We start from the raw sequence: 23,875 nt of genomic DNA, 5'->3' as shown, positions 1-23,875 counted from the left end.
GAAACTGCTGAAGCCTAAATAATGGGTTGACTCTGCAGCTTTATATTGCATAGGCATTAATGCTTTGCACATTCACTTTGGGGAAAAACTTTTTTTTTTTTTTTTTTGTGGAGAGCAGTATGTACCCAAACAGCCAGATAGAACAACTAAGGGTGTTTGAGACTGTGCTGTCATAAATAGGAAGAGCAGTTATCAGTGAAGGGGAAGTTGTAGGATGTTAAATCCCATCTGCCAGTGCCCAGCAGCTGTTGGCTTTCTGAAATTTTTGAAGATGACATGTTGAGTGCAATCAGATATGGGTAAGAAGATGAGAAAGTATTTTTCTTAAGAAGTCTTTTCTTAAAAAGCTGTATCAACAGGTCAGGAAACTTTGAGATCTTTGTCTTTAAATTGGGTCTGAGCAAAAAAATGATGCTTCTGAGGAAGTGCAGCTAAGCAGGTGTTCTGTCACTGCAGAAAGTGAAAATCTGAGCAGGGTCTCAGGCTGGCCTAGGCTGGCCTGTATGTGACACGTTAGGTGGATGTGGTCTCTGCACTTCTCACCCCACTTTCCATCAGATGTGTTACTGGAATCAAAGAGGAGGGTGGGATGAGATGTAAATTAGCCAGTCTTTATATGGACTGCCAGGAGAAATCCACAGTGGACAGCTAAACAACTATTACTTGTGAAATAACACAAGGGCTTTGAAGAACTTTAATACAGTTACTACATTTGGCTTATTTGTCAGTATCCTAATACTAATAGCATCATAATGTTCCAAACTACAGATCCTTGAAGCCTCAGCTATTAATAAATCTGACACCTTGAATCTGTTTTTACACTGAAACCATTGTTTATGTATTTGACAAGAAGTTTCTCATAAACAGTTACTCAGTGAATTCCTAATGCTAGCTTTAAGACTTTGATCCCAGTGCTCAGATTGCACTTGAGCAAGGCTGCAGTGTTTATTAGAAAATTTATTTAATCTTAGTAAGTAATTCTGCTGTGTTTTATGATTTACATAGACCAGGTAGTTTATGATCAAAGTGTCTGTCAGAATAACTGAGTACTAAATTTGGCTTTTTAAACAGATTGGGTTTAATGGATATATTTTTAGAAAAGTGCAGGGATTGGTGTGTTTGATCTGTTTCTCTAGTCACTGTAATGGTAGTGCTGGCTTTACTAAACAGCTGATTTATGATAGTCATCACTTGACTCTCTTTGGGGATTGCAGCTTGACAGTCTTTGAATGTGATTTGATGCTACAAAGCAATGTATGATTTGAGTTATATTATCAAATCCTTCATTAATCTGTTAAATAAACTTGAAGACTGGTATTACTCACCATTATCTGCTGTAGCTAATGATCTTTGTGCTGTGCTTAAGGAAGATTCCTGCAAACTTCCAATTCCACACCCCCAGCTTAAATCTTTATAACTATTAATATTATGTGGGTTTTGGGGAAGGTTTGTAACTTCCATTCACCCAGAAGTTCTGTTCATTAATTGTTGGAGAACAATCCACAAAACAGTGGATTACTGGTTCTTAGATTGTATTTTTTATAGATTTCTTAGGTGTAACACATGATTCTGCTAGTCTGCATTGTTTTTAGGGGCTAGGACAAGTATAGTGTAGTTATATCACTGATGTGACATTGGATACTGGCTACTTATTTCTTGCTGTGATGGAGTCTAGGTTTTGTCTTTTGGTCATTATTATGACTGCATTTGGTTTGAGCAAGCTTGTAGTAGGGTTTTTTCCATAGTGTCCTCCTTGCATTCACCATCTGATAAGATCATGTGGGTTTTTTTAAGGTGTTAAAATAAGTTTGTTGTGTCAGAGTCCCAACTTTAAGTGATTTGAAAACTGATGTGGCCTCACCATCCTTGTAGGATAATTTGACTTGTTCTGAATGGTAGGGTGAAGCACTCTGAGCTTTTTTTCCCCCATGCAGTCTTCACAGAATTCACAGAATGACTAGGTTGGAAGAGATCTTAAAAATCATTGAGCCTAACACCTCAACTAAACCCTGGCATTGAGTGCCACATTCAGTCTTTCTTTTAACACATCCAGGGATGGTGATTCCACCACCTCCCTGGGCAGACCAAGTCTTGGCCCTAAGGATTCCTAAAAGCACAGCCTCTTTCATTGGTTTTCTTTTCTTTACAGCTGGCTTTAAGCAAGACTGTTACCTTGTTTAGTCTAGGGAGAGTGCCACATGGCAGAGGGAGCTGGTAAGTACTCAAGCATCACTGCTCTGGAGGTGTAGGAGAGTGTTCAGGGAAGGGCTGATACTTGTGCAGCAAGCAGTCAGCACAGCTAAGGTGTCCTCAGCTCAGTGCCCCACTTTCAAATTGTACTTCATAGCACAGCATGGTGGTGTAGGAACCTTTTAAAAACTTTGGGATGTACTACTGTTGTCCCTGTGTTGATGTGATTTCTGTTAAAACTGGCTAGATTTTCTATTGCTGCTTTAGTACTGTGCCCAGGTAATGTGGGATTGCTGTGGCCAGGGAGTAAAATCTGGGGTAATTTTGTGTTTGAAAAATGCCTACGTAATGATCTGATCTGGATTTTGAATCCCTTTCTGGTGGCTTATGTTTGCTGTGTGGGTAATGCATGGATCTTTAAAACACTACACCTCTAGTAATGTTCTTAATCTTGAGTTTCTGCCTATTTTTTCTGCATTCTCAGTAGTAATAAAGATTTCCAGTGTTACATACATGGTTCTGTTTCCATGGTAGTTGTACAAAAGGAGCTAAGTGTAGGACGTCTCCCTGAATTTTCTACTTAATAGCTCACATTTCTGCCAATTGCATCTAGCTTTCTCCCAAGTAGAAATTCTGATAACTTTATCAAGATAATAAAATCAATAAAAATATATTTCAATAAAAGGGAGTATTTCTGTTGAGGTGAAAAGCTGCTACTTTAAATTCTTCTTCAGAGTAAAAATTTCTCACTTCTGCAATTATTCCACTGTATGTGTCTGATATTGTATATTGACATTTGTTTTTAAGCAAAAGTGTGTTGTAAGAACTTCTAATGATAACTCATTTTGTTTCAGACACTGCTCCAGTATGCTGGCAGTCGGGGTGCATCGGAACATATTTTACCTTTTTTGGAAGTGTATCGGATCTCCATCCAAAGCTTTGCTAATGCAAGACCTTACTTGACTACAGAATGTGAAGATGTTCTTTTGGTACTTGGCAGGCTAGTGCTGTAAGTTTTAAGTTGGTATATTGATTTTTTTGTTTTTTAAAAGAACTGCACTTTATAAATTAAAGGGCAAGCTGTTGAAATTGTTTATTGCTTAATTTGACAACTATGTTTGCAATTTATCTAGTACATTTAGTACATTTTTAATTATACCACAAAAATGTATTTGAGCATTTAATTAATTAACGTGGACAAGTTCTTTATTCTTGTGTATTTGAATAGTCATGTAGTTATTAGGAAGATTCTCTTCTTTCTTAAAACATTCTGCAGGTATTATTTTCTGTAGAAGAAGCTTAGTGTAATACTCATTCAACAGAAGCTTCAATATGAGATCTTCACACATGGATTAATAAACCTGTATCCCTTGCTCTGCAGTTGCAGCTCTGTGTGCCCTGTCCCTTTAGTGCAGGGGCATTCTGAATGTGTCCTTTGTTGAAAAGGACAAGCTGATTTGTGTTCACGGCAGTCTTGAGTTGTTCTGTAAGGTTGCAAAGCAGACTAGACACGACTTAAAGCGCGGCAGTTCCTGGAATAGAACTGAGAACATTTTACAGTCCATCAGCTCAATTGGGATAACCTGTAGTTCCTCAAAGTCTGTGCTACGTGCCAAGCAGCTTTTTGTAATTGAAGAGTGTAGGCTGAGGGCTTGTATGTGCACTGGGGCGTAAGAAGTATCACCTGAGAATGATGAGGTGGTGTGCTGGTTGTTCCTTGCCTAGTGAGGTTTCATCTGAGGAGGAAGGGTAAAGATCTAGAACTTTGAATATGAAGATCATCATAGAACAAAAGTGATTCTTTGACAGTTTTTGGGGTTTTTTTTTTGTTATCAGTCTCTTACTTGTTTTGTGGTCTGAACTCGGGTATTCACTTCAAGATGGACTTCAGCAGTGAACTCCTTGGGCAAATGCTTTATTTTGTAATGGACTGACATGCAATATAAATGAACAGCTCAGAACCAGATTATCTCCAAATAATGCCTTGAATTATCTTCTTTTTAATTGTGAGAAATACATGAACTAGGAGTGGTTTTGGGTTTTTTAACATGTGAAATCAGGAGAAGTGTGTCTTAGGTTCTTACAGTGGAAACCTGAGACTTTAATTTCATTTACCTGGTACATGATACACATATTGGGCAAAATATCTTCATTGCCTTTTCAGGTTGTCCCCTTAAGGATAGATTATTACTGTCTTCGTTGTACTATCATTAATTAGCTTGTGTATTTTGTTGTTTCCTACTTAAGTAATTTTAAAAGTTTGTCATTTAGTGCTTGTTTGCTGGGCATCTCTACTTGGACTACTTTCTGTATATTTTGCCACTGTTAGATATCTTGGGGTGTAAATCCCAATTCTGTATCAAAATTGCTTTTCTCTTGTTGGGAAATATCAGAATAATCTGCTTTTGTTGATATGTTTTTTTCCAGCTTTCAGGGGGAGGAGTTTGTTGTAGCTTGTATATTCAGAAAACTTTGTGTTAGAGGACAGTAGAAAAACTGTCTTGCTGAAATCTTCTCTTTCTTATAATGATGATATTTGAAAGGAATCTAAAGAATGAGAAATACAAAAAGTGAGGTGGAAGATAAGGAGGATAATTGCATACCCAAATTAACTCTCCCACATTTTTTCTTTTTCATAAGTTTCCAAGGGAGTATGAGAGAAGTTAGAGCAGGGAATTAAAGATAAAAGTTGAGGTTCCATGAGGGAGGAAGACTGTTACCTAGTTAGGGACAGAAAAACATATTGTTCCCATGTAATTGTGATTTTTGAGGAGACAGTTGGGTTACCCACAGCTGTCACACACTGTGTAATTGTGATTTTTGAGGAGACAGTTGGGTTACCCACAGCTGTCACACTGTGTTTTCAGACTTGAACCTTGACTGGAAGTGAAATGAGCAAACTTGCTGTTTCAAAGCAGAAGTGCTCTACTTCCTATTGAAATCCTCCTTCCCTTCCAACATTCCTCCTGGAGAAGAGGAAAAGAACTTCCTCCTCCCGAGTTCCTTGTCAGCAGGGTGAGCCAGTAACAGCACAGCTCAGTGTGCTGTGGTTTCCCCTGCTGCCTGAGGTCCTCTGTGTGTTCAGAGTGCAGCTGACAAGATGCAGGGACTGTGCCTCCCATAAGAAACATGATGCTCATGCAGTGTGAGATATTGTTGGTCCACTGTCCAACCTTAGGAAACAAAAGGAAAGCTTGGAGTGACTGCTCTTGTAGATTGCAGGTGTGACAAACGACTGGGGGTGTGTGTGGGTGGGAAACAAGAATTTTCTTTTAGGCCATGGAGTGACTTACCTGCTTTGCTCAGGTGGAATTTGGACAGGTTATTCTCACAGCCCCAAAGCACAGTGCGTTCCCCTCACCCCCCAGTATTCCTATTTCAAAGGTGTTGCCTCTGTAGAAGAATTAAGAAAGAGTTGGCCATATCAGAGATGTCTTTCACTGACAGTTAGTTACTGGCTATCCTTGTGAATCTCAGGCGACCCTTGAAGCTGGTTGTTCACTCAAGTTTCTATAGGTGTTTTATTTCTGAGGCTGCTGTGAGGGGGAAGGTGTCATGTTACCATCAGTATGAAAATTTTACTTCCATCTGAAAATGGTTTATTTGATTCCAAGATAAATAGATTAAAAAAGAATAAATATTTGGTCATAAGTCACGCTGTGTTTGCCACTAGCTAAGATTTACACTGCTTTCCACTTTCTCCTGTGTGCTGTGATGACACTGAACTGAAAGGGAATTTACCACTTCTACAACTTTGAGGAGGTGTTTGTATGGTTTTTTTTCAACCATAAAAACTGAAAGGAGCTTTGGATGTCACCAGGTTTAAGAAGCAAAAGTGTATTGGACCAGTCAGAGCAGTCTGCCTCAGGCTTGGAGCTGTAGCTCACCCATGGGCTGTACCTGTGGCATCTGACAGGTGTTGTTCAGGAGTGTGCTTCCTTCCCACAGCTCTGAGCAGGCACAGGTGACACCGGGCTGTTTGTGTCATAAAGCAGTTCTCAGCCTGATCCACTGCTGCGGTTTGATTCACTAGCTCGCACTTACCACTCCACTGTCATTAAGAGTGAATTCAACTCTTCATAGGCACAGGATAATTCTGGCAACAAGTGAATGATGCGTGCTGATAATCCAATGTATAATGAGTCACCCTTTTGTCTCTGAAAAGATTAGGATAGAAAAGTGTTCTAATACAACCTAAAGATAAACGTGGTTCTGAAAGGTTTTAAATTCTAATGTAAAACATTTTTGTGAATGAGATATAAAGTGATTACTGAAAAATTGTATGCAAATAATATGTTGAATTTTGCATGGAGTTATTTGTTCCAAAATAAAGAAATTTATATCTAAGGCATCTTTTCTTAAAAGATATTTTGAAGTTGAGTGTTTCAGATGGATAATATTTTTTCTAATAGTGTAAACATTTTAGCACCTGTTACAGTTTATATGGAAAAATTGTGATTGAGGTTTAGAATTGAGTTTTGTATAGGTAGGCATTGTGGTGGTACTGGTGAAGTAGGATTAGAAAGGCTTGACTTGATGGTATGATCCTGGTATTTTGATTTGTGTTCCAGCCATGACATGTAAACTCCATTTAGTTGCATTGCAATAAAGAGGGCAATGGGATTTCAGTGTATTTTAAAGTATTGTATAATAAGGACCAAAAGAAAGAATTAAGCTAAATAGTGTGTTGTCCCCTTTGGCAGTGGGGAAATTTTTATGCACCTGTGTGTTTGAATCAATTCTTACAAAAAAACTTAGTTAATTGACTTAGAATTCTAATTATTTTTCTGCCAAGGAAATTGTGATTGGAATATCCTGGATATTACTTTGACAATTGTGCTGTAAGTTGTTTTACGTGGTAGCTTATAATCTGGAGCTCCAGATTTCTTATGGAGTGACTTCCAGACCAGAGTGCTCTGTGTTGGGATCCTGAGGAAGGCTTGCAGCAAAAGAGCTTTTGCCTTTGAGTTCAGATCAGTCCTGTGTTACAGACAGTAACTCTGGAGGCATAAATTAAATCCTCTTGTCTTCCTAGACTATCTCACTGTGTGTACACAATGCTTTGAAGAAGTAATTGCTCATTTTTTCACTGTCCAAATAGGAACTGAATGCTTAAGTTTAGAAAAATGATGTTTAAAAGCTTGCTTTGTAATTTTGTTCAAGCCTATTATATACATAACCAATATCATATATATGAAAAAGAAATGTTCTAGAAAATGTAATTCTAGGAGTTGAAAGTGGACATTGGTAGGATTGACTAAGTCTGGAATTGTGGTGTGCATCAAAAGCCTTCACAAAAGCACATTGACCATGAAGTTTGCAAATGTGTTACTGGGTGTAGAGTCTGTGACGCGGATGAAAACAGAACACATACCTAGGGATTTTCTTGGTTGGTTTGTTGTTGGTTTTTTGTTTTGGGATTTTTGTTGGTTTTCTTGTTGTTTTGTTGGGTTTTTTAAGTTTTAGGGGTTTTTATGTTCAAATAGAGTTCAGGTGTTCATAAAGTTGGTTTTGATAGTCTGTTAGCAACACCTGGATCTAAACATTTGGGCTGGTGAATTAACTTGTACTGCCAAGTTGGAATACAAGGCAAAACAGGGTCCTGGTTATTTTATTAAATTGAGACCTATGATAGTCAGAATATCTGGTGGTCCTGTTGCCAGCTTTTTCACCATCAGCAAAGCCTTGTGCCTAATGGTGTGAATAATGATGGAATGACAGTGGTGAAGGCTGTTGCATTTTCTGCCAATCTAATAAAAGTGCTTAGAGCTTTTTGCAGCAACCTCTATTTCAAGGAACCAGGACTGGGAGTGAACTCAAATGTATGAAATGTGAAAAGGATGGCCAGATACTTATTCAGTAATCATCCACTTGGTCTTGTTGATGTCTATGACTGTTGAATCTGGCTAAAAACTGAGTAGGCATAGCATTTGGTAGGTAACTGTTCAATGAATTTATCAGAAGTCAGGAGGAGGAGGATGGACCTTCTTGAGAACTAAGCAAATCTGAAACTCCTGTTTGCTTTATGGTCATCTCTTCCTTTTCCACTTCCCCAAGCTCAGTTCTTCTGTCTGTCATAAGACTGAATGTGTTGCCTGTCATTCTTCTATTTAATATTTGAGAGAGAATGTTTTGAAGAAAAAGTAGCAAGAGTTGAAACTATCAAACAGTGTAGATGTAGCTTACTGCAGTGATTCAGTGCTTTTTTATAGGTGGTGTCCTAGATTAGTTTTCTTGCCTTATACTGTCACGATTTATGAAAACACTTCTGCTGTAAGTCTTGTGAATCTCTAGGCAGTGTCATGGTTAACACTTTTAGTTTGACTAGATCTAATTGTTCAGTAGGGTTTTAGGCAAGTCATGTGTTCTGTACCAGGTTGGATAGCTCCTGTTTGAGAGCAAGACAGGCAGCATTCCTGCCGTGGCAGGTTGCAGTTTGTGCTGTAGGTATTGGAATGCTCCCCCAGTTGGTATCAAAGGCTCAGAAGGTGTTTCTAGGTGCTGATGCTCCTCTTGACATGTCTTGTCCAGATCTATTTTGGTGCTGATGCACGTGTCTTCTGTCAAGCTGTCTCTTAGGGTTTTTTTCTTATGTATGTCAGTGCTGAAATGTTGAGTTAGGTGAAGCTGGCTTTCATTCTCCCTCTAGGCAGAGACCATGCTGGACTCCAGTGAGCTTTATTTAGAATGGTTATTAGGTTTCCTTTGAGAAGAAAGAATGGAATTCTGTGAGGCAGTGATCCTGAGCTACATTGAATGGACTGTCTTTATGATAAGGATAGCTGCAATCTTAAATTGGAGAGATTGTGTGTAGTAAAAAGGAGCACTGTTTGCATATGATGAATCATGCCTGATTTACAGGCTGTTTCAGGCCTTTAATTGATTTGCACAATCTAACATGTTTCAGTGTTACTGTCATTGCTTATCTGAATACTAAGTAGTATGTGCCAGAAATGTTATTTAATGTAACAAGAGAATGTGTTCAGGTAGCTTGTTTACTTGCCTTTTGCTTTTCCAGGAGTTGTTTTGAGCTACTGCTTTCAATTCCTGAAAGTGAATTGCCACATGAGGTGTGGTTAGGATTCCATCAATCCATTCAGGTAAGTGTTCTGAATTTCTCTTTTGCAATTTACATATTAAAAAAAAAAAAAAGGCTGCAGTTGTATTCCTTCTCTTCTACCCTTCCCCTGAGTTCCACTTGTCCTGCATTGCTGTTACCTAGGCAGCAAGAATTTCTGAGCAGCAAAAGTCTGACTGCAGCAGCTGTATTGAGAGTGTTAAGGCCCAACAGCATATTTATAACCACACAGTTGATGGCAACTTAAGCAAGAGAACCTTAGTAAGTCTAGATTGAATGATTTGTATGAGGGACAGACTGAGTTAAATGAAGTGATTTAACAGCTCTGAAACCTTGCTTTGATGATAAAAGAGCTTTTGTGGAGGCCTGAGTGGCAGGTTAGTGTGCGTACCTGATTATTTGAGAGGGATGGAAATGATAGGACAGGTCTTTAGTCCAGGTGGCTCTTAGAAGTGTTTCTTTATGGGTGGTGCTGAAATAAGCTCATACTACAACATTCCTACATTCAAATCAAGATGGCTAATATAGACTGTGTAGGAAGAAGAGATGTTTTCTGGGTTGTAGTCCGGAGGTGGTACCTAGCTGTCTGCAGGAACTGGTGTTCCTCATGGAGCTCAAAGACAGCAGTGGTATTGCTGTATTCATATCGATGGGCCCTTCCAGGACCAGGGACTGCTCTGTTTCTGCTATTGCCTGTTCAGGCTTTAGCTGTGACTGGTGGAAGTTGGAAGCTAAAAGTTACTGGTGAGGACCTTGGCAGGAAATAGTTGGAAGTGAACTTAGACCTTGCAGCTGTCTTTATTGCAAGACTGTATACCCCTTTGGGGGTTTTCTCAGTCCCTGAGGCTTGGCTACTGCTGCATTAGCTCTGAAGATGCTAGTATTGAGCTTCTACTTCTGTTTTCCCTGCAGTCAAGGAAACAGGAAGTGTGAAAACTTTTCAATAGACTGAAGATGAATAAACCTGTCACTTTAAACTGAGAGAAGCAGTCTAGCAGAGCTTTGTAGTCCTGCTTCTAGCAGAAGGGACAGAGATGCTCTGTGCTTGAGTGAGTCTAGGTGTAGAGAAACCTCCTTTTCCTGAAATATCATAGAATATTTACTATCATGAAACAGCTTTGTGGCATGTACTCGATAATAGAAATGCAGTAGGTACAGTTTAAATCCTGTTGCCTTAGTGGTGACAAGGATCTGTCGTTTATTTTGAGTGCATAGGACCTGTGACTCCCTTAGTGACTGTAGCAGAGCACAATGGACATTGCAGCACTCCAGAGCCAGGTTTGAAAGTTCATTTTGACAATGTCCAGCTATGCTGTCTGTCTGGCTATTGGCCAAAGGCTGGGCCTGTGCTCCCAACCCCTTCATTTGTGGGGATGCCACAGTTAAGGGTGGTCAGCCACAGTTTCATCTTTTATGTTAGGGCTGATCCAAGACATTGAAACTTAGTGTTTCCAAAGTAACTCTTCTTTAATTTACTTTCACAGTCATTTAGGGTAAAGAGGAGTGGATCGGAATCACCGAGTACCAGGTTGAAAGGACCTCAAGGGTCATCTGGTCCAGCCTTTCTTGGACAAAGTCAGGGTCTACACAAGATAGCCCATCACCTTGTCCAGCTAAATCTTTAAATTGTCCAACAATGGAGAATACACCACTTCCCTGGGGAAATTATTCCACTGGCTGAATCTTCTCATTATGAAAAATTGTCCTTGGTTGTCCAACCAGAATTTCCCCAGGAGTAACTTGTACCCATTACCCCATGTCTTTTCTATGTGAGCTCTTGTAAAAAGGGAGTATCCATTGATTTTTGTAGCTCCCCATTAAATACTGGAAGATGGTGATAAGGTCTTCCCTAAGCCTTGTGATCTTATCTTACTCTAAAAGGCAAATACATTTGTAACTGACATGGCCTAGACGTGAAACAAGATGCTCACAATATGGGAGGGCATATACAGACTTTTAGACTTTTTTTTTTATTATAGCAGAGCTACAGTGCAGCTCTAAAAGTTGTTAGCTTTTAAATGGAGGGATCTGCAAGGAGAATTCTTGTTACCACGTTTGGTGATTTCTATGATGTAACAGATCTGTGCATTTCTAGGATTTTGAAATGAACAATTGGACTTTGATACGTCTGTCAGTAGAGAGCAGATTTTTAGTCTGATGAGATGGCTCTATTTATGCTGAATATTTTGGAAGGGAGCTGGTAAATTCCAGTGGTAGAAGGGTGTGATGTCCCACTCTTGAGAGGGACAGAGCATCCAAGATTTGTAAATCCTTGTGGCCTTAAGAATCTGCAGAAGTCAGAGGATGCACAAAACCAAAATTTTGTTAGTAAATTACATGCTTGGCCTGGAAATTGGTGTATTAGTGCTTTACCTACTGTGTAGGCACACAGCAGGGGGGGTTGGATAAAGGGTTAAGGTAACTTCTCCAGCCGTATTTTGTTCTTTCTCACAGTGTTTTATTAGCAACAACCCTTGTGTGTTATTACCAACAATGCTTGGTTGGGTCCTCAGCATCTCACTATTGGTGTTTGAGACATACATGTAAGCCCTTATCTTCTGGGGTCTACAAAGGGTGGCACAAGCTCAGGTCTCTCATGTCAACTTTTAGAACTAAGGGAAAATTCAAGATGTGCTGCTGCCAGGAGCAGTAATATATACTTGGCTTTCGTAGTGACTTTTTGAAGCTGCAGCTTCCAAGTTTAGCACTCACCTAATGCTCCCCAGAGTTCAGATAGTGAACTGATTAAACATGGTGATATTCTGAAAACTTGCTGAAGAGGTTTGTGGACTTTCACAAACAGGTGTTTCTAATAAGATTTTGAAGTAGCTCTGGCAGAAGTATGAGAATGACAATGCTTGTACCCTGCCTTGGAGTACAGTAGGAACCCACTTGTCACCACAGAAGGAGTAAGTCATAGAAGGGCACTAGGGACCTTCAGACAGGAATCGTTTGTGGGCTGTCTTGTAGGTTTAAAGCCTGTGTGTGACTGTGATGTGCAGATCTCCAGGGAAATCCATTAGGAAAGCACTGCAGTGTTATGTTAGCACAGCCCAAGACTCATGGATGTAAATGTGTTATTGCTTTCCTAACAAAACAGACAAACGTGGCTTCAGAGGACTATGACTCCTAATATGGGAGGTGTTTTTTGGATCTGCCTGCAGTCATTGTTGCTCTGTAACAATCTACACAGGTGATGGGAGTCAGTGAAACTTCAAATAAATTTTCATCCCAAGAACGTGAAAGGTGAATGAGGGCTTGCATGTCAAAGCGTCAAGGTGTGGGGACTGTCTTAGACCTGAAAGTGGAGTGTCACTGATGTCCAGCTTATACTGGACACACAAAATACTGTCAAAATCTTCATTTGGTGTCTGAACCTGTTCGTTCTGGTATCCTAAATAACAGCATTTATGTCCTGCAGTCACCCATGAGTTCAGTTTTCCTCATCCCTAAGCAAGATCAGAGGCAGCTTGGGCAAAATGAAAGCAAGATATGAGATTGTATGGCAGGAGTCTCAGCATGGATTTATTTAGTGTCAGCAAGTAAAAAGATGCAGACACAAGTGAGGGAATGCTGTAAAATATGAGTGAAAGGATTGGGGCAGAATTACAACAGGGCTCTTGATACAAGTAAACTGTTGATCTCGGAGAGGAGCTCAGTGAAGAAGTACTGTGTGGATTGATATAATCTAGTCAGGTGAAGAAGGTAAAACCATGCATTCAAAAACGTCTTCAGTGGGAGGAGATGTGTTGTTCTGAGTATTGAATATGGGTTGTGGAACAGGGTTCCCTTCGAGCCTTACAAAGAGCATCAATGCTTTATTTAAAAAAACTGTGAGTTGAGGGAGAGCATAAGCCAAAAACTTTGTAAAGCTGTAGTAGATGGTGGTCACTCTAAACTGCCAGGACTGAAAAATCCTCATGTCTTCAGTAAACTGTTCCAAGGCTTGTCTTTTCTTTTGAACTTTGTCCATAGACTCTTACTGTATTATTCTTTCCTGACTTCATCTAGAATGAAATATTTTATGTCCTGCTCTTTAGAACCTGTTTATGGTGTTGTTGTAACTTAATGAGATCTGTAAATGTTGCATTAAGTTTCTTCAAGGACTTTTGATTATTCATAAAAGATTGTTGCATATAGTCCCATTAATGTTAGCTTGATATTCTTCAGCAGGTGCAGTATGGTTCAGCTTAGCACTGTAGTGGAAGGGGAGTGTACTGACAGCAGTTAATTACTTATGCTACATATGTTGGTGAATTTTATATTTGGTACTTCAATATTGATACCCTGAATCTCAAACACAGGGCTGACTCAGCAAATCAGTTTGCTTGTATCAAAAGCCCCTTCTTTCTCACCTTCTTAGGTCCTTTCAGCCCTTAATACAGAGGTGCTGAGATGTGATGGATCCCCATAGTTGGGCTGGGCTCTGCTGGCTCTGTACTGCATCCTGAAGCCCTCAGATTAGGGAAGGAGGGCTATTGGGAGGACATTGTTTATGCTGGATGTCTGGATGATCGAATGTCATAATCTGAGGGACAGTGGTATTTTCAGTACCTAACCTGCGTCCAGGTTGTATGATTTCTTTAATTTTTTTTTGTCAGCCATGTCATTTCAATAGTGGTGGCAGATGAGTGGCCTGCTCTGGCTGTTTCTGAGCTGTGGCTTCTGCTCCTCAGTGCTTTGATGGGTAGTTCCAGCCCTTTGTAGGGCATGACACCTGTGCTGAATAAAGCTGAGTAAAGCTCATCGAGTTCAGTCTTCAAGGTGAAGTTTGAATGCATAGGCTCTTCAATTCTGATGGTTTTTTGGAGTTTGTCTTTGACCTGATGTATACCTGAGACTGAGAGAGATTAATGCTGTAACACTAGTGTGAGGGAAGAGAATTCATCGTGGATGATCTGGCAACCTGTTGTGTTGAAAAGACTTAATGCTGTGTGACATGTAGTTGGGAAGGGCCTGAAGTAGAGGTTGTTAAAATGGGCTTCTATTGATTTTTTTAGATCAGATCCAGTATCTCCTCTACCTGCACATCTGTAGCTGTTTTCTTCATCATCCTCAAGACTGAAGATAATATACATAGACTTCCTATAGGGAGTACGTACCAGTTACAGAAAATGGGCTGTGGTTAGGTGTTTCATGGATGCAAATTTAGATCAGTTTGTTGTTTTCCAGTGGTGTTTTTAAAGCTGTCCTGAGGCTACAACTTGAGCATCTTTTGGCAGTAGCATCTTTTGTGTTAAGCATTGTATGTCATTCACCTGGCTGGTTCTATTGGCATGCCATTTAGCTCAGTGTTAAGTGGGGAATTGATCATGTTTTAGTTTTAAAGAGCAAAACAAACCCAAAAACCCCCACTTGGTCCCTGAGGGTCTTTGTGGTGGGTTTTGTTCACTGTTCCAGCATGCAGTGGAAGCAAAGACTTGAGAGGAAGAACAGCTGTGTGAGCCTAAGGATTGCTTAAGTGATGTTCTCAGATGCTTCAATACAGCCTGAAACCTTTGGGTGTCAGTCTCTGTGCTGTTAGCTAAGAGCAGTTTGAGCTCTGGTAGAGCATGTAAAGTCCCTTGCATCTTTAGGGTCCAGCTGTACCACTCCAAAATTACTTTTAACCTGGTGAGTAGCATTTCAGGCTCAAGACCAGAAACCAGTCATTGCAAGCATCCTACTTGGCTATCTTTGCATCTGCCAGTTAGCACCAACTCCTCTAGCAATACCAACACCTGATTTTTGAAGTGGTTTTACCAATAACTCGCTCACTAGTTTTACTTCCTTTATATTTACTTTTAGAAGTAGCATGGTCTTTAATGATTTCAGTTAGCAGGTTGCTATGAGCAGCAGCTGGAACACAGGTACAATACTTACCTAAAACTAAAATTAACTTTAGGGCAATATCTACAGAAGATCTTTCATACTGCTAAGGAAGATTAGATTGTCAAAGTTACCAAAACTGCTTGATTGTTGCATTCAGCTATGAGACTTCTAATTTTATGGTCCTTAGAAGGTGGAAGTCTGCACTATAGTTCTGCATTTGGAAAGAACTCCTAATGCGTGCTTGTTTGCTCACTTTTGATGTTGGTTTGGTCTTTTTCTTGCAGTTGGAAAAATACTCATATAGGGCAGAAGCACTGATTTCCACAAAGTGTGCTTTCAGACATAGTTTGTGTGCTTTCTGACATAGTCTGAAATTTCAGCGTGTTCAATCTCTGAGGTTTCTGTTGAGGCAGAGGCATGAGTTTGCTGGAAAAAAGCTCAGTTACCTGATCCACCTCTTCACTCAGAGTAAGAGGGCTTTCTCAGATCAGGTTGCTTAGGGTCCTGCTCCACCACATGTTGTCTTTAAGAAATGGAAAATGCACAAACTTTCATTAGTCCTTTCAAAATGAATGTTTACATATGGAAACACTTCCTGCACACACACTTAGAGAATTTCCTTTCCTGTGACTCCCTCACTAGACAGCTCCAGCTACCTTCTGGCAATATAGTGAAGATAAAGACAGCTCTAAGATTTTCCTTTTCACCCTTTCTTCTGCACGTGCTGGTCTTTGCTGGATGTGCATTACTATGGCAAATGAATTTTACAGGACAGTTGCAGACTAGGTGTTGTACTGCAGTGGAATTTCAAAAGTGCCAAATGGGAATAAGCACTTCAGGAGCCTCTTGGTTTGAGACTGTTCAGCACAGCTAGCCTTGTTTGCAGTAACATCTCACTGCTGACCTACACTTAAATTACTGACCCTAGAGAACTGTGGTGCCAAACTGGAAGCTAGCCAGCTGGCCACCAACCTGTTCTGATTCTTGGGGTTGTACCATGTGCAGCACTTCCATTTGCCTGTGTTGAGCTTCACTGGGTCCCTGTCAGTGATGTTCTGTTGAATGTCCCAATGGCTGCCTGCCCAGCAGTGTCAGCTGCTCTCCTGTTCTGTATGACCTGTGGGCTGGCAGATAATGAATGTGCTTTGTCCCATTATTCAGACAATAAATGTGTTCAAAATACCAGCTCACTGTTGATCCTGAGAAGTGCTGCTGGGAGACAGCTGCCAGTTGGGTTTGTACAGTTTGTCACAAGCCTTTTAAGTCTGGCTATTGAGCTGGTTTTTTCACCTGTATTTTGCCCACTTTTCCTTATTTTAACAATTTGGTTTTCAAGATACTGTGGGAGGTTGTCAGAAGCCTTGCCAAGTATGACTAATGTAATCTGTAGCCTATCACAGAAGGTAGTCAGATTACTGGATTTAGTTTCCAGGAGAATTTGTCCCATGTTCTTTTTGGGGTCAGGCTGTGCTGACTGCCCCGTAGCTCCCCAGGATTTCTTACTCTTGGTGATTTCTTCAAGTCACTAGAAACCTTTCTCCATTATAGCTAAAGGGTACAACAGAGACTGTCAAAAGCAAGCCTGAGGTTAAAAGATTGTGTTAAAAATACATACAGCTTGAAACACAGCTCAGCAGAAGGAGGGGACATTGCCACATATTGTACTTAAGATCTGCTGTGAGAAGCATTTTTACTGAAGGTGTAGCCACAAATTGCTTACAGTTAGTTGGCTTTATTTGTCAGCATTAGGAAATTCTGAAAGATGATACTTAATTCTTTCAGTTCAAGTCACCCTACATCTGTTTCTATACTAGGGACATTAAATGCCTGGAATTTGTTTCAAGTTGCTTTCTTTTCTCTGTTAGACTCTAGATTCTTCCCATGTGTAATGCCTTTTTTAATTCCTCCTTTACTCCTCAGATTTCCAGAATTCAAAGCAGTAGGGCCCTGATCACTCTGAGCAATGTGCTATGTATTGAGGTTTTGTGGGTGAGCTTCAGCTGGAGGCCTACTGGTCATGGAGAGTCTCTGGGTCAGGCTTTACATCTGCTAGGATCAGAAATCCCTGGATCTTAGAGTAAATGCACTGGGCATAGAAGAGTTTCTAAGAAAAGTGCATCTTCCTTTCCAGTGGAAGGATGTTTTCATCTTCATGATGAAATATCCCATGGCATTCTTCAACTAGTGACCAATGGCTTTCATGGCTCTCAAATTGAATTGACTGGCTCATCTTTAGTGTTAACACTAAATGTACAATTTTAGAGTCTTACCCTTGTGTTACTCATTTTGAAAATTTAGTCTTTCTTTGGAGTTTTTCAATAGCATATGCTTTGATACAAAATCATCCTTTGTCTTTTATACAATTGCTTTGTCTTTTATACAATATATATATACATGTACATAGAGAACCATAAAAATTGCAGAAGAGTTACGACTGCAGAATAGGTTTTTGATTTAAGCCATTTCAGTCAACTCAGTGGTCTGAAATTGGAACATTTTCAGTAGGATTAGAGAAGTGAAAGAGCATTTGGACTATTAAAATCCTAATGCAAACTTGTCAAAGCAGTAATGACTGAGAGGAAGTGTGAAAGTTTTAGCATGTAGTGAAATATTAGGGTAGATAATGTAAAATTACATTGGCTTAATTTTTAGCTAAGACTTTTAATGACTTTTTTTTTACATTTTATAGGATTCACATGATGCTTTACTGGAATTTGGGAATAACAACCTCCAAATATTGGTGGATATCACAAGGGAAGGGGTATGGAAAAATCCAGTTCTTCTTAAAATTCTATCCCAGCAACCAGTAGAAACTGAGGAAGGTAAGATTGTGTTTTTAGAGATGATGTTTGGCTGTTCAGAAATTACTTGGGGCAGTTTTGGTGGGTAAGCAGTGATTTGAAGACAGAAGAGTTGCATTTTAAATTGTATTGTGGGGTAGTAATCATATGTTGCTAAATAATATTTATTATGAAACTGTCTCACTGGCATTTTGAATCATGTGTCCAATTGTACAACCAGTGCATCTCTGCTTGGACTGTACTATCCATCAGTTTGAATATTTTGAAACTCCATTTTTAAAAAGAATTATTTATTTTTGATCATAAAAATACAGATTTTTTTCTTCCTGAGATGCTTTGTTTCTCATAACTCTGTGCTTTTAAATGTTTTCCTGAACTCTTCACAGGGAGGAATTGAGTATGTCCATACTTTTCAGAGGCATAAAAGATTCATGTGGAAGGGCAGTGTGGAGTGTTATTAACTCTAGGTTGGGAGGTGCTTTGTGTTTAGACTATGGAAACAAGATCTTGATTCAGAAACTGCTGAGAGGTGAGGAACAGAAGGTGCTAGTGTCACTTTATGTAATATAGTCTTTCTAATGTCTTCTAGTAAATTCTTTCTTTACTCTGAATTTTTTTCCCATTAGTGGTGCCATTAAGTACTTGTAGGTATTTTATCTGTTTCATTAGCAGTGCACTAGACTGCAGTTTACCTCTGGTAGTCTAAAGTTAAAAATAATACAGAAGGGAAGAAGAGTTTAAAATAAAGTCTTAAAAATTAAGGAGAAAAAATGGTGTTTTAAGTTTTCTTCTGTAACAGAATCCTTTGTTCTGGCTTTGGGTAGCCTCTCTTTGTGTTGAAGTATGTCAGTATTTTTAATAAATAAATAGAAACATGTTACAGTTATTGAGACAATATGTTTCCTTGTGCTCAAAAAAGAGCAGTCAAGTTGGACTGCAGTATTCACTAGCCTTCATGTCAGGTATTAATAGCATGGCAGAAACATTTGAACTGGTGTGGTTTAAACTCAGCTGGAAACATTTAGCCCCACTCAGCTGCTCCCTTTTCCCCCACCCTCTGTGGTGAGAGGGAGACAAGGGCTGAGTTAAGAACAGTTAACTTGTAAACAGCAATGAGATAAAATTAACAGTGACAGCAGCAATACCAATAGCAACAGTTTATAAAAGAAGGTGATTACATTCAAAAACACTCTCAGAGAAACTCCTGCACTTTGGCCACAGCAATCCCCTGCAGCACTGCAGGCTGGGGGCAGTGGCTGGACATGGCCAGGCAGAAAGGCACCTGGGGGTGCTGCTGGACAGCGGCTGGACATGAGCCAGCAGCAGGTCCTTGTGGCCAAGAAGGTCACTGGCACCTGGCCTGCATCAGGAGTGGTGTGGCCAGCAGGAGCAGGGAGGTGCTTCTGCTCCTGTACTTGGCAGTGGCAGGGCTGCACCTTGAGTGCTGTGTCCAGTTCAGGAGGGACATTGTGATCTTCAGACGTGTCCACAGAAGGGCAACAAGGCTCTGGTGAAGGAGGAGTGCCTGATGGAGCTGGGGTTGTTTAATCTGGAGAAAAGGAGGCTACGGGGGGACCTTTTCACTCTCCACAGCTACCTGCAGGGTCTAGTCAGGTGGGAGTCAGCCTCTTCTCCCAGGCAAGCAGTGACAGGCCAAGAGGTCACAGTCTTAAGCTGCATCCAGTGCAGGCTGGACATTGGGAAAAAATTCTTCACTGTAAGAGTGACTGGGCACTGGGATGATCTGCCCAGGGAGGTGGTGGAGTCACGGTCCTGGAGGTGTTTAAAAACAGGCTGGACGTGACACTCAGTGCCGTGCTTTAGTTGATGAGGTGGCATTAGGTCATAGGTTGGACTTGATGATCTCAAGGGTCTTTTCCAATATAGTTAATTCTGTGGTTCTGTGACATTCATTGGAGCTCTACTGCACAGGTTCATTTTTAGGTAGTCTGGACTATTCCACAGGCACACTTAAACAGTCTGAATGTGACTCAGGAATCCTGTATTAGACAAATCTGGCAAAAGCACATTTCTCAAGTAAAGTGTTAGACATTTTAAGTAAAGAGTACTTCTTTTTTCTGAGAAGTTGATTATCTGCCTAAAATGTTGCTTCTATCATGTGTCTTGCATTTGTGGCAATCTTGGAAACCTTGGTGTGTTTTTCTGCTTGCTCTGTCTGAGCAGCTGGAATTAATCTCTTGGCCTTGTGTAGGACATGGTTGGAGTTGGTATTAAGCAACTATCTCTAGATGTCTACTAAATTAACTTAATTGTATGTTACCTTCAGAATATACCAAGTACTAATTTCTGTAATAGATTGTATGTCACTGAGTTACAAAGTTTACCGTCCTTCTTTCACTTGTGTCACTTCTTTGATCTTTATGATGTTCTGTGCTAGCAGGCTCCATTTGATAGAAATAGGAGGAATCAAAGTGTACTTCCTGCAGGTCCCAGAAGGGATGGCAGTTCTGCTTTTAGACTTGGGAGTTGGGGCTGCAGAAGGGGCTCCTGTGCAATGGATTTTCAGTTGCCTTAGTCAAACTGCCATTTTAACCTTCAGTACAACAGCAGCTTCAAAAAGTGTCTCTTTCAGTCATCTAAAGCTTAATTTCTTTGAATAGTTTGTATTTCATGCTTTTTGGGTTTTTGTGATGAGTACCTGAAAAGCATTCCTAGTTTTTGGTGCTGTGAGCCAGATGTGAGAGTAGCTCAGTGTGTCTAGCTGAAGCTGTGTTTTGTGAACTGGTGGTTCCTGTTACTGATCATCAGATGCTTACTTGAGTGAACAGTCCTGAAGGTGTGTCAGGTTCCTGCCTTTCTTGTTTAGAGTTCTTCCTTTTAATTCCGTTTTTTAATGCACTGGCCTGGAAGAGGAGCTGACATGAAATATAAATATGGTTTGCCAAATTTTTTCCAGCAAAAGTTTCATAGCAGTATTGCATTGGGCTCTGTCTGCTGCTTCTGTGGCTGTTAATAAATTGCACTGCCATGTGCTAGGCTGGTGGTTCCTAATTTTTACTGTCATCTGGCTGAGGATGATTGGTTGGGGCATTAATATTTGCTTGAGGAAAGGGCTTTAAAAAAATCTCTTTAACTTAGGCCTCTTAGGTGACTAAACAATACCAGCATCCTGATGGGACCATAGTTGATGCTGTTCAACAGTTGTGACCTCCCACGTAGTTCTGTACCTCAGGCAGTTAGCTTTAATAGACTTCCTCCTCACTTTTGTCTTAACAAACCCTGAACCAAGGAGGTTGGAGTCATCTTGTTGCTGAGTGCAGCAGATGAATGCCAACAACTTGGTATGTCTGTCTTGATGAGAGTTGGTTTGTAGGACAGCTGGGAAAACCACGCAACGCACTGCTGCTGTAGAATACACAGACCTCAGTGCCACTTGTGCATACTTAACATAACATATCTTACTGCACATCAGCACCTGTCCTGTTGTCCTGTTCCACAGGGACTTTCAGCAGAAATGCTCACCCAAGACGTTGTTTTCTCTGGAATGTTCATCATAGTGACCACAGAGTCTTTTCATGCTCTAGTGCCATCCATTCTTTATAAAGGTTGTATTCATAATATTGTGGTGTAACTTAATTGTCTTTCACTGCAAGGGTTTTGGGTGAGAGAGGAATCTCTTATTGTTACTTTTTGGTCCTGGCTTAAGAGAGCTCTTAAGATACGTGTAGAGTTGGAAACTGCGCTGCCCTTTTGGCTAAAGGAAGAGGGAAGTGTTGCAGGGTGTCTGTGCTGATTTTTATAGCAAGCTGTTTTAGTCTTGAAAAGTTTGATAGAACACTGTGACAGAACACATAACAGCAGGAGATCTAGGAAGAGAAGGAACAAGAAAGTCTGTTCATGGACATGTATGGAAATGTAACAGATTTAGGACTGAGTACAAAATTAGGTTCTCTGAGGGAAAACAACTCTTTTCATTTTGCTGTCTATTCCTCAGTTTTTGTTCCTTTTTCAGGAAAAGAGGACACTTTCCACTTTAGAGTAAAGCTAAGTGCTTAGATGTCTGACTAGTGACTCATTTCTGAATTTTGCTCCTACCATCATCACTCACATCTGCATGACAGAGGAGCTCAGTTTGTCATTTGCCTCCTTTGCAAAGTTCACTACACACTCCCTTGGGTGTGAAAGAATTGGCCGGAGGACACAGACCTGCCACCCTTGTGGGGGCAGCATGTGCTTACCTACTACTCTCCAAGACTGCAGCGAGTTGAGACCCTCTTGTGCATACTGGCAGAGCATCCATCTCCATCAGAGTTTCTCTCATTTGTGCTGGAAGATAGAAGTGTAACTTTTAAACTGAAAGTGTTTAATTTGGCTGACTGCTGGTAGTCTTAAAATACTTCCCATGTCTTGACTAGCTGGCTCTGACATTTTAGTAAAACTTGATTTAAGCAGTTGCCAAGTGCATGTCTAGCTGTGTAAACAAGAGGAATCTAAAGAATTCTTAGAGGAGGTAAAAAGAGTACTTTTTTACCTAGTGTGTCCTTTATTCCTCTTACGGACCTGAAGAAAAGCGTTCTTTGGGCCAAGAGGTGTAGAAATAGGGACTTAGAGAATTGCTTTGAATTGTTTGTGGCATTCAAATCATTCCTGCTAGGCCCATGAATAGCAGTTCCACTTGAAGAGGTGGCTGATCTGAGAGTGGGTAAGCCAGCTTTGTGGGAGTTTTCCCTCAGCAGTGATCTCCTGGCCATCTGTTGTGGTAGTGTCAGCGTTCAGGGACACACATCATCACAGGATATGATTTTATGCAGGTGCTTTTATTGCAGAGCTCTGGGAATCAGGGGTACAGACCCAAATCTGACTCCCACATGGCTTTCAAGCTGAACGTATTTTATATTCTATTGTTATATAACTTACATATTAATTATTGAACTTGCATTATTCTACTGTATACATTGATCTTATTCAAGCATGAGTTTCTCGTGATTTCTCTCAAGCCCCTGACCACAGTTTCCCATGATTATTCTTACGATTAAACAGTAATTATATTTAATTACTAAACAATCATCACATCTAACAATTCTATCATTTATCATATCCTGGCTACACAGGTGGAGTTCTAGCAAGCACAAGGTCTGTATTTTCCCAGGGCCTACTAAGCCTAACTTTCCTTCTGACTCCCCAGATCCCTATGATTTTAAAACCCTTTTCCTATCAGTAGCAGTCTCTTACATCAAATATCCGAATATTCAAGCACAGTGCCATACAGATGCAATTTTGAAGGAAGAGAGGAGGCTTGTTTCCTAGCAACTGGAGATCTTACTGCAGGCTGCCTCTTGGTCAGGCAGTTCTTTCTGCTTTATCCATTGAAGTTCTTTAATGTGAAGTGTCAGCTGGATCAAGAGTTTAGTGCTCGGAGGTTTCTCCTGTGAAAAACAGAAAACATTACCATAGATTTAAATCTTAAAATGATTCTCTAATGGACCACTAAGCTGACTCCTGCAGAATACAAGTAAGTTTCACTACTGGTATGTACCTGGCACCTGAAATGAGTTTTCTGTTCAGGTGCATATTGTGAGTTTTCTGCCAGCTAGTGTAGTGTCTGTTAGAACACACTGTTGCTTGTTTGGGCAATATTTTAAGTGCAGAAAGCATGAAAACTTTCTTATTATGTGCAATCCTCTCTTTTAGAAATGTACATACCATTGGTTTCTTAACTACCCATCTTGCATAGTAATAATAAGATGCTAACACAGGAAGAGCCATTGAATAGAAATATATTCTTGTTAGTCTAAAGCAAGCATTCTTTTTTGACTAATCCAGAGTCTCTTGTAGGCAGCAGAGGTAACTGGTTGACTGCAGTTGCTGCAGAACAGCATTCTAGTATGTGTTTTATCAGAATGTCTCATGCATTTCCATGATTTCTTGTGCAGTTCATTAGCCAGTTTGTTCCTTGGTTCATATGCAGTACTGCATGCAGTGTAAGCATCTGTTGAACCATCTCTCTTAATTCACAAGAGTCTTTTGAGTGATG

The 23,875-nt window shown here is 40.2% G+C and overlaps 1 protein-coding gene across 4 annotated transcripts in view; it reads left to right on the top strand.

The window, feature by feature from the left end:
* Positions 1 to 23,875, top strand: part of RLF (RLF zinc finger) — a 41,599-nt gene that overhangs the window by 2,370 nt on the left and 15,354 nt on the right. For 2 of the 4 annotated variants that reach the window (XM_068172683.1, XM_068172681.1), the window contains exons 1-2: positions 3,062 to 3,199; positions 17,769 to 17,901. Coding sequence is in view for 1 of the 4 variants with exons in the window: in XM_068172680.1 (XP_068028781.1) it covers positions 3,045 to 3,199; positions 9,209 to 9,290; positions 17,769 to 17,901 (370 nt within the window). In the remaining 3 variants the exon portion in view is untranslated. Of the gene's footprint in view, positions 1 to 3,044; positions 3,200 to 9,208; positions 9,291 to 17,768; positions 17,902 to 23,875 lie in introns of those variants that run through there. The other 2 variants (XM_068172680.1, XM_068172682.1) reach the window with 2 other exon arrangements.

Source organism: Anomalospiza imberbis, chromosome 25, assembly GCF_031753505.1.
Source record: "Anomalospiza imberbis isolate Cuckoo-Finch-1a 21T00152 chromosome 25, ASM3175350v1, whole genome shotgun sequence".
NCBI classification, from domain to species: domain Eukaryota; kingdom Metazoa; phylum Chordata; class Aves; order Passeriformes; family Viduidae; genus Anomalospiza; species Anomalospiza imberbis.
The sequence above is the reverse complement of the archived record's forward strand: the minus strand, read 5'-3'. Positions and strand labels throughout refer to the sequence as shown.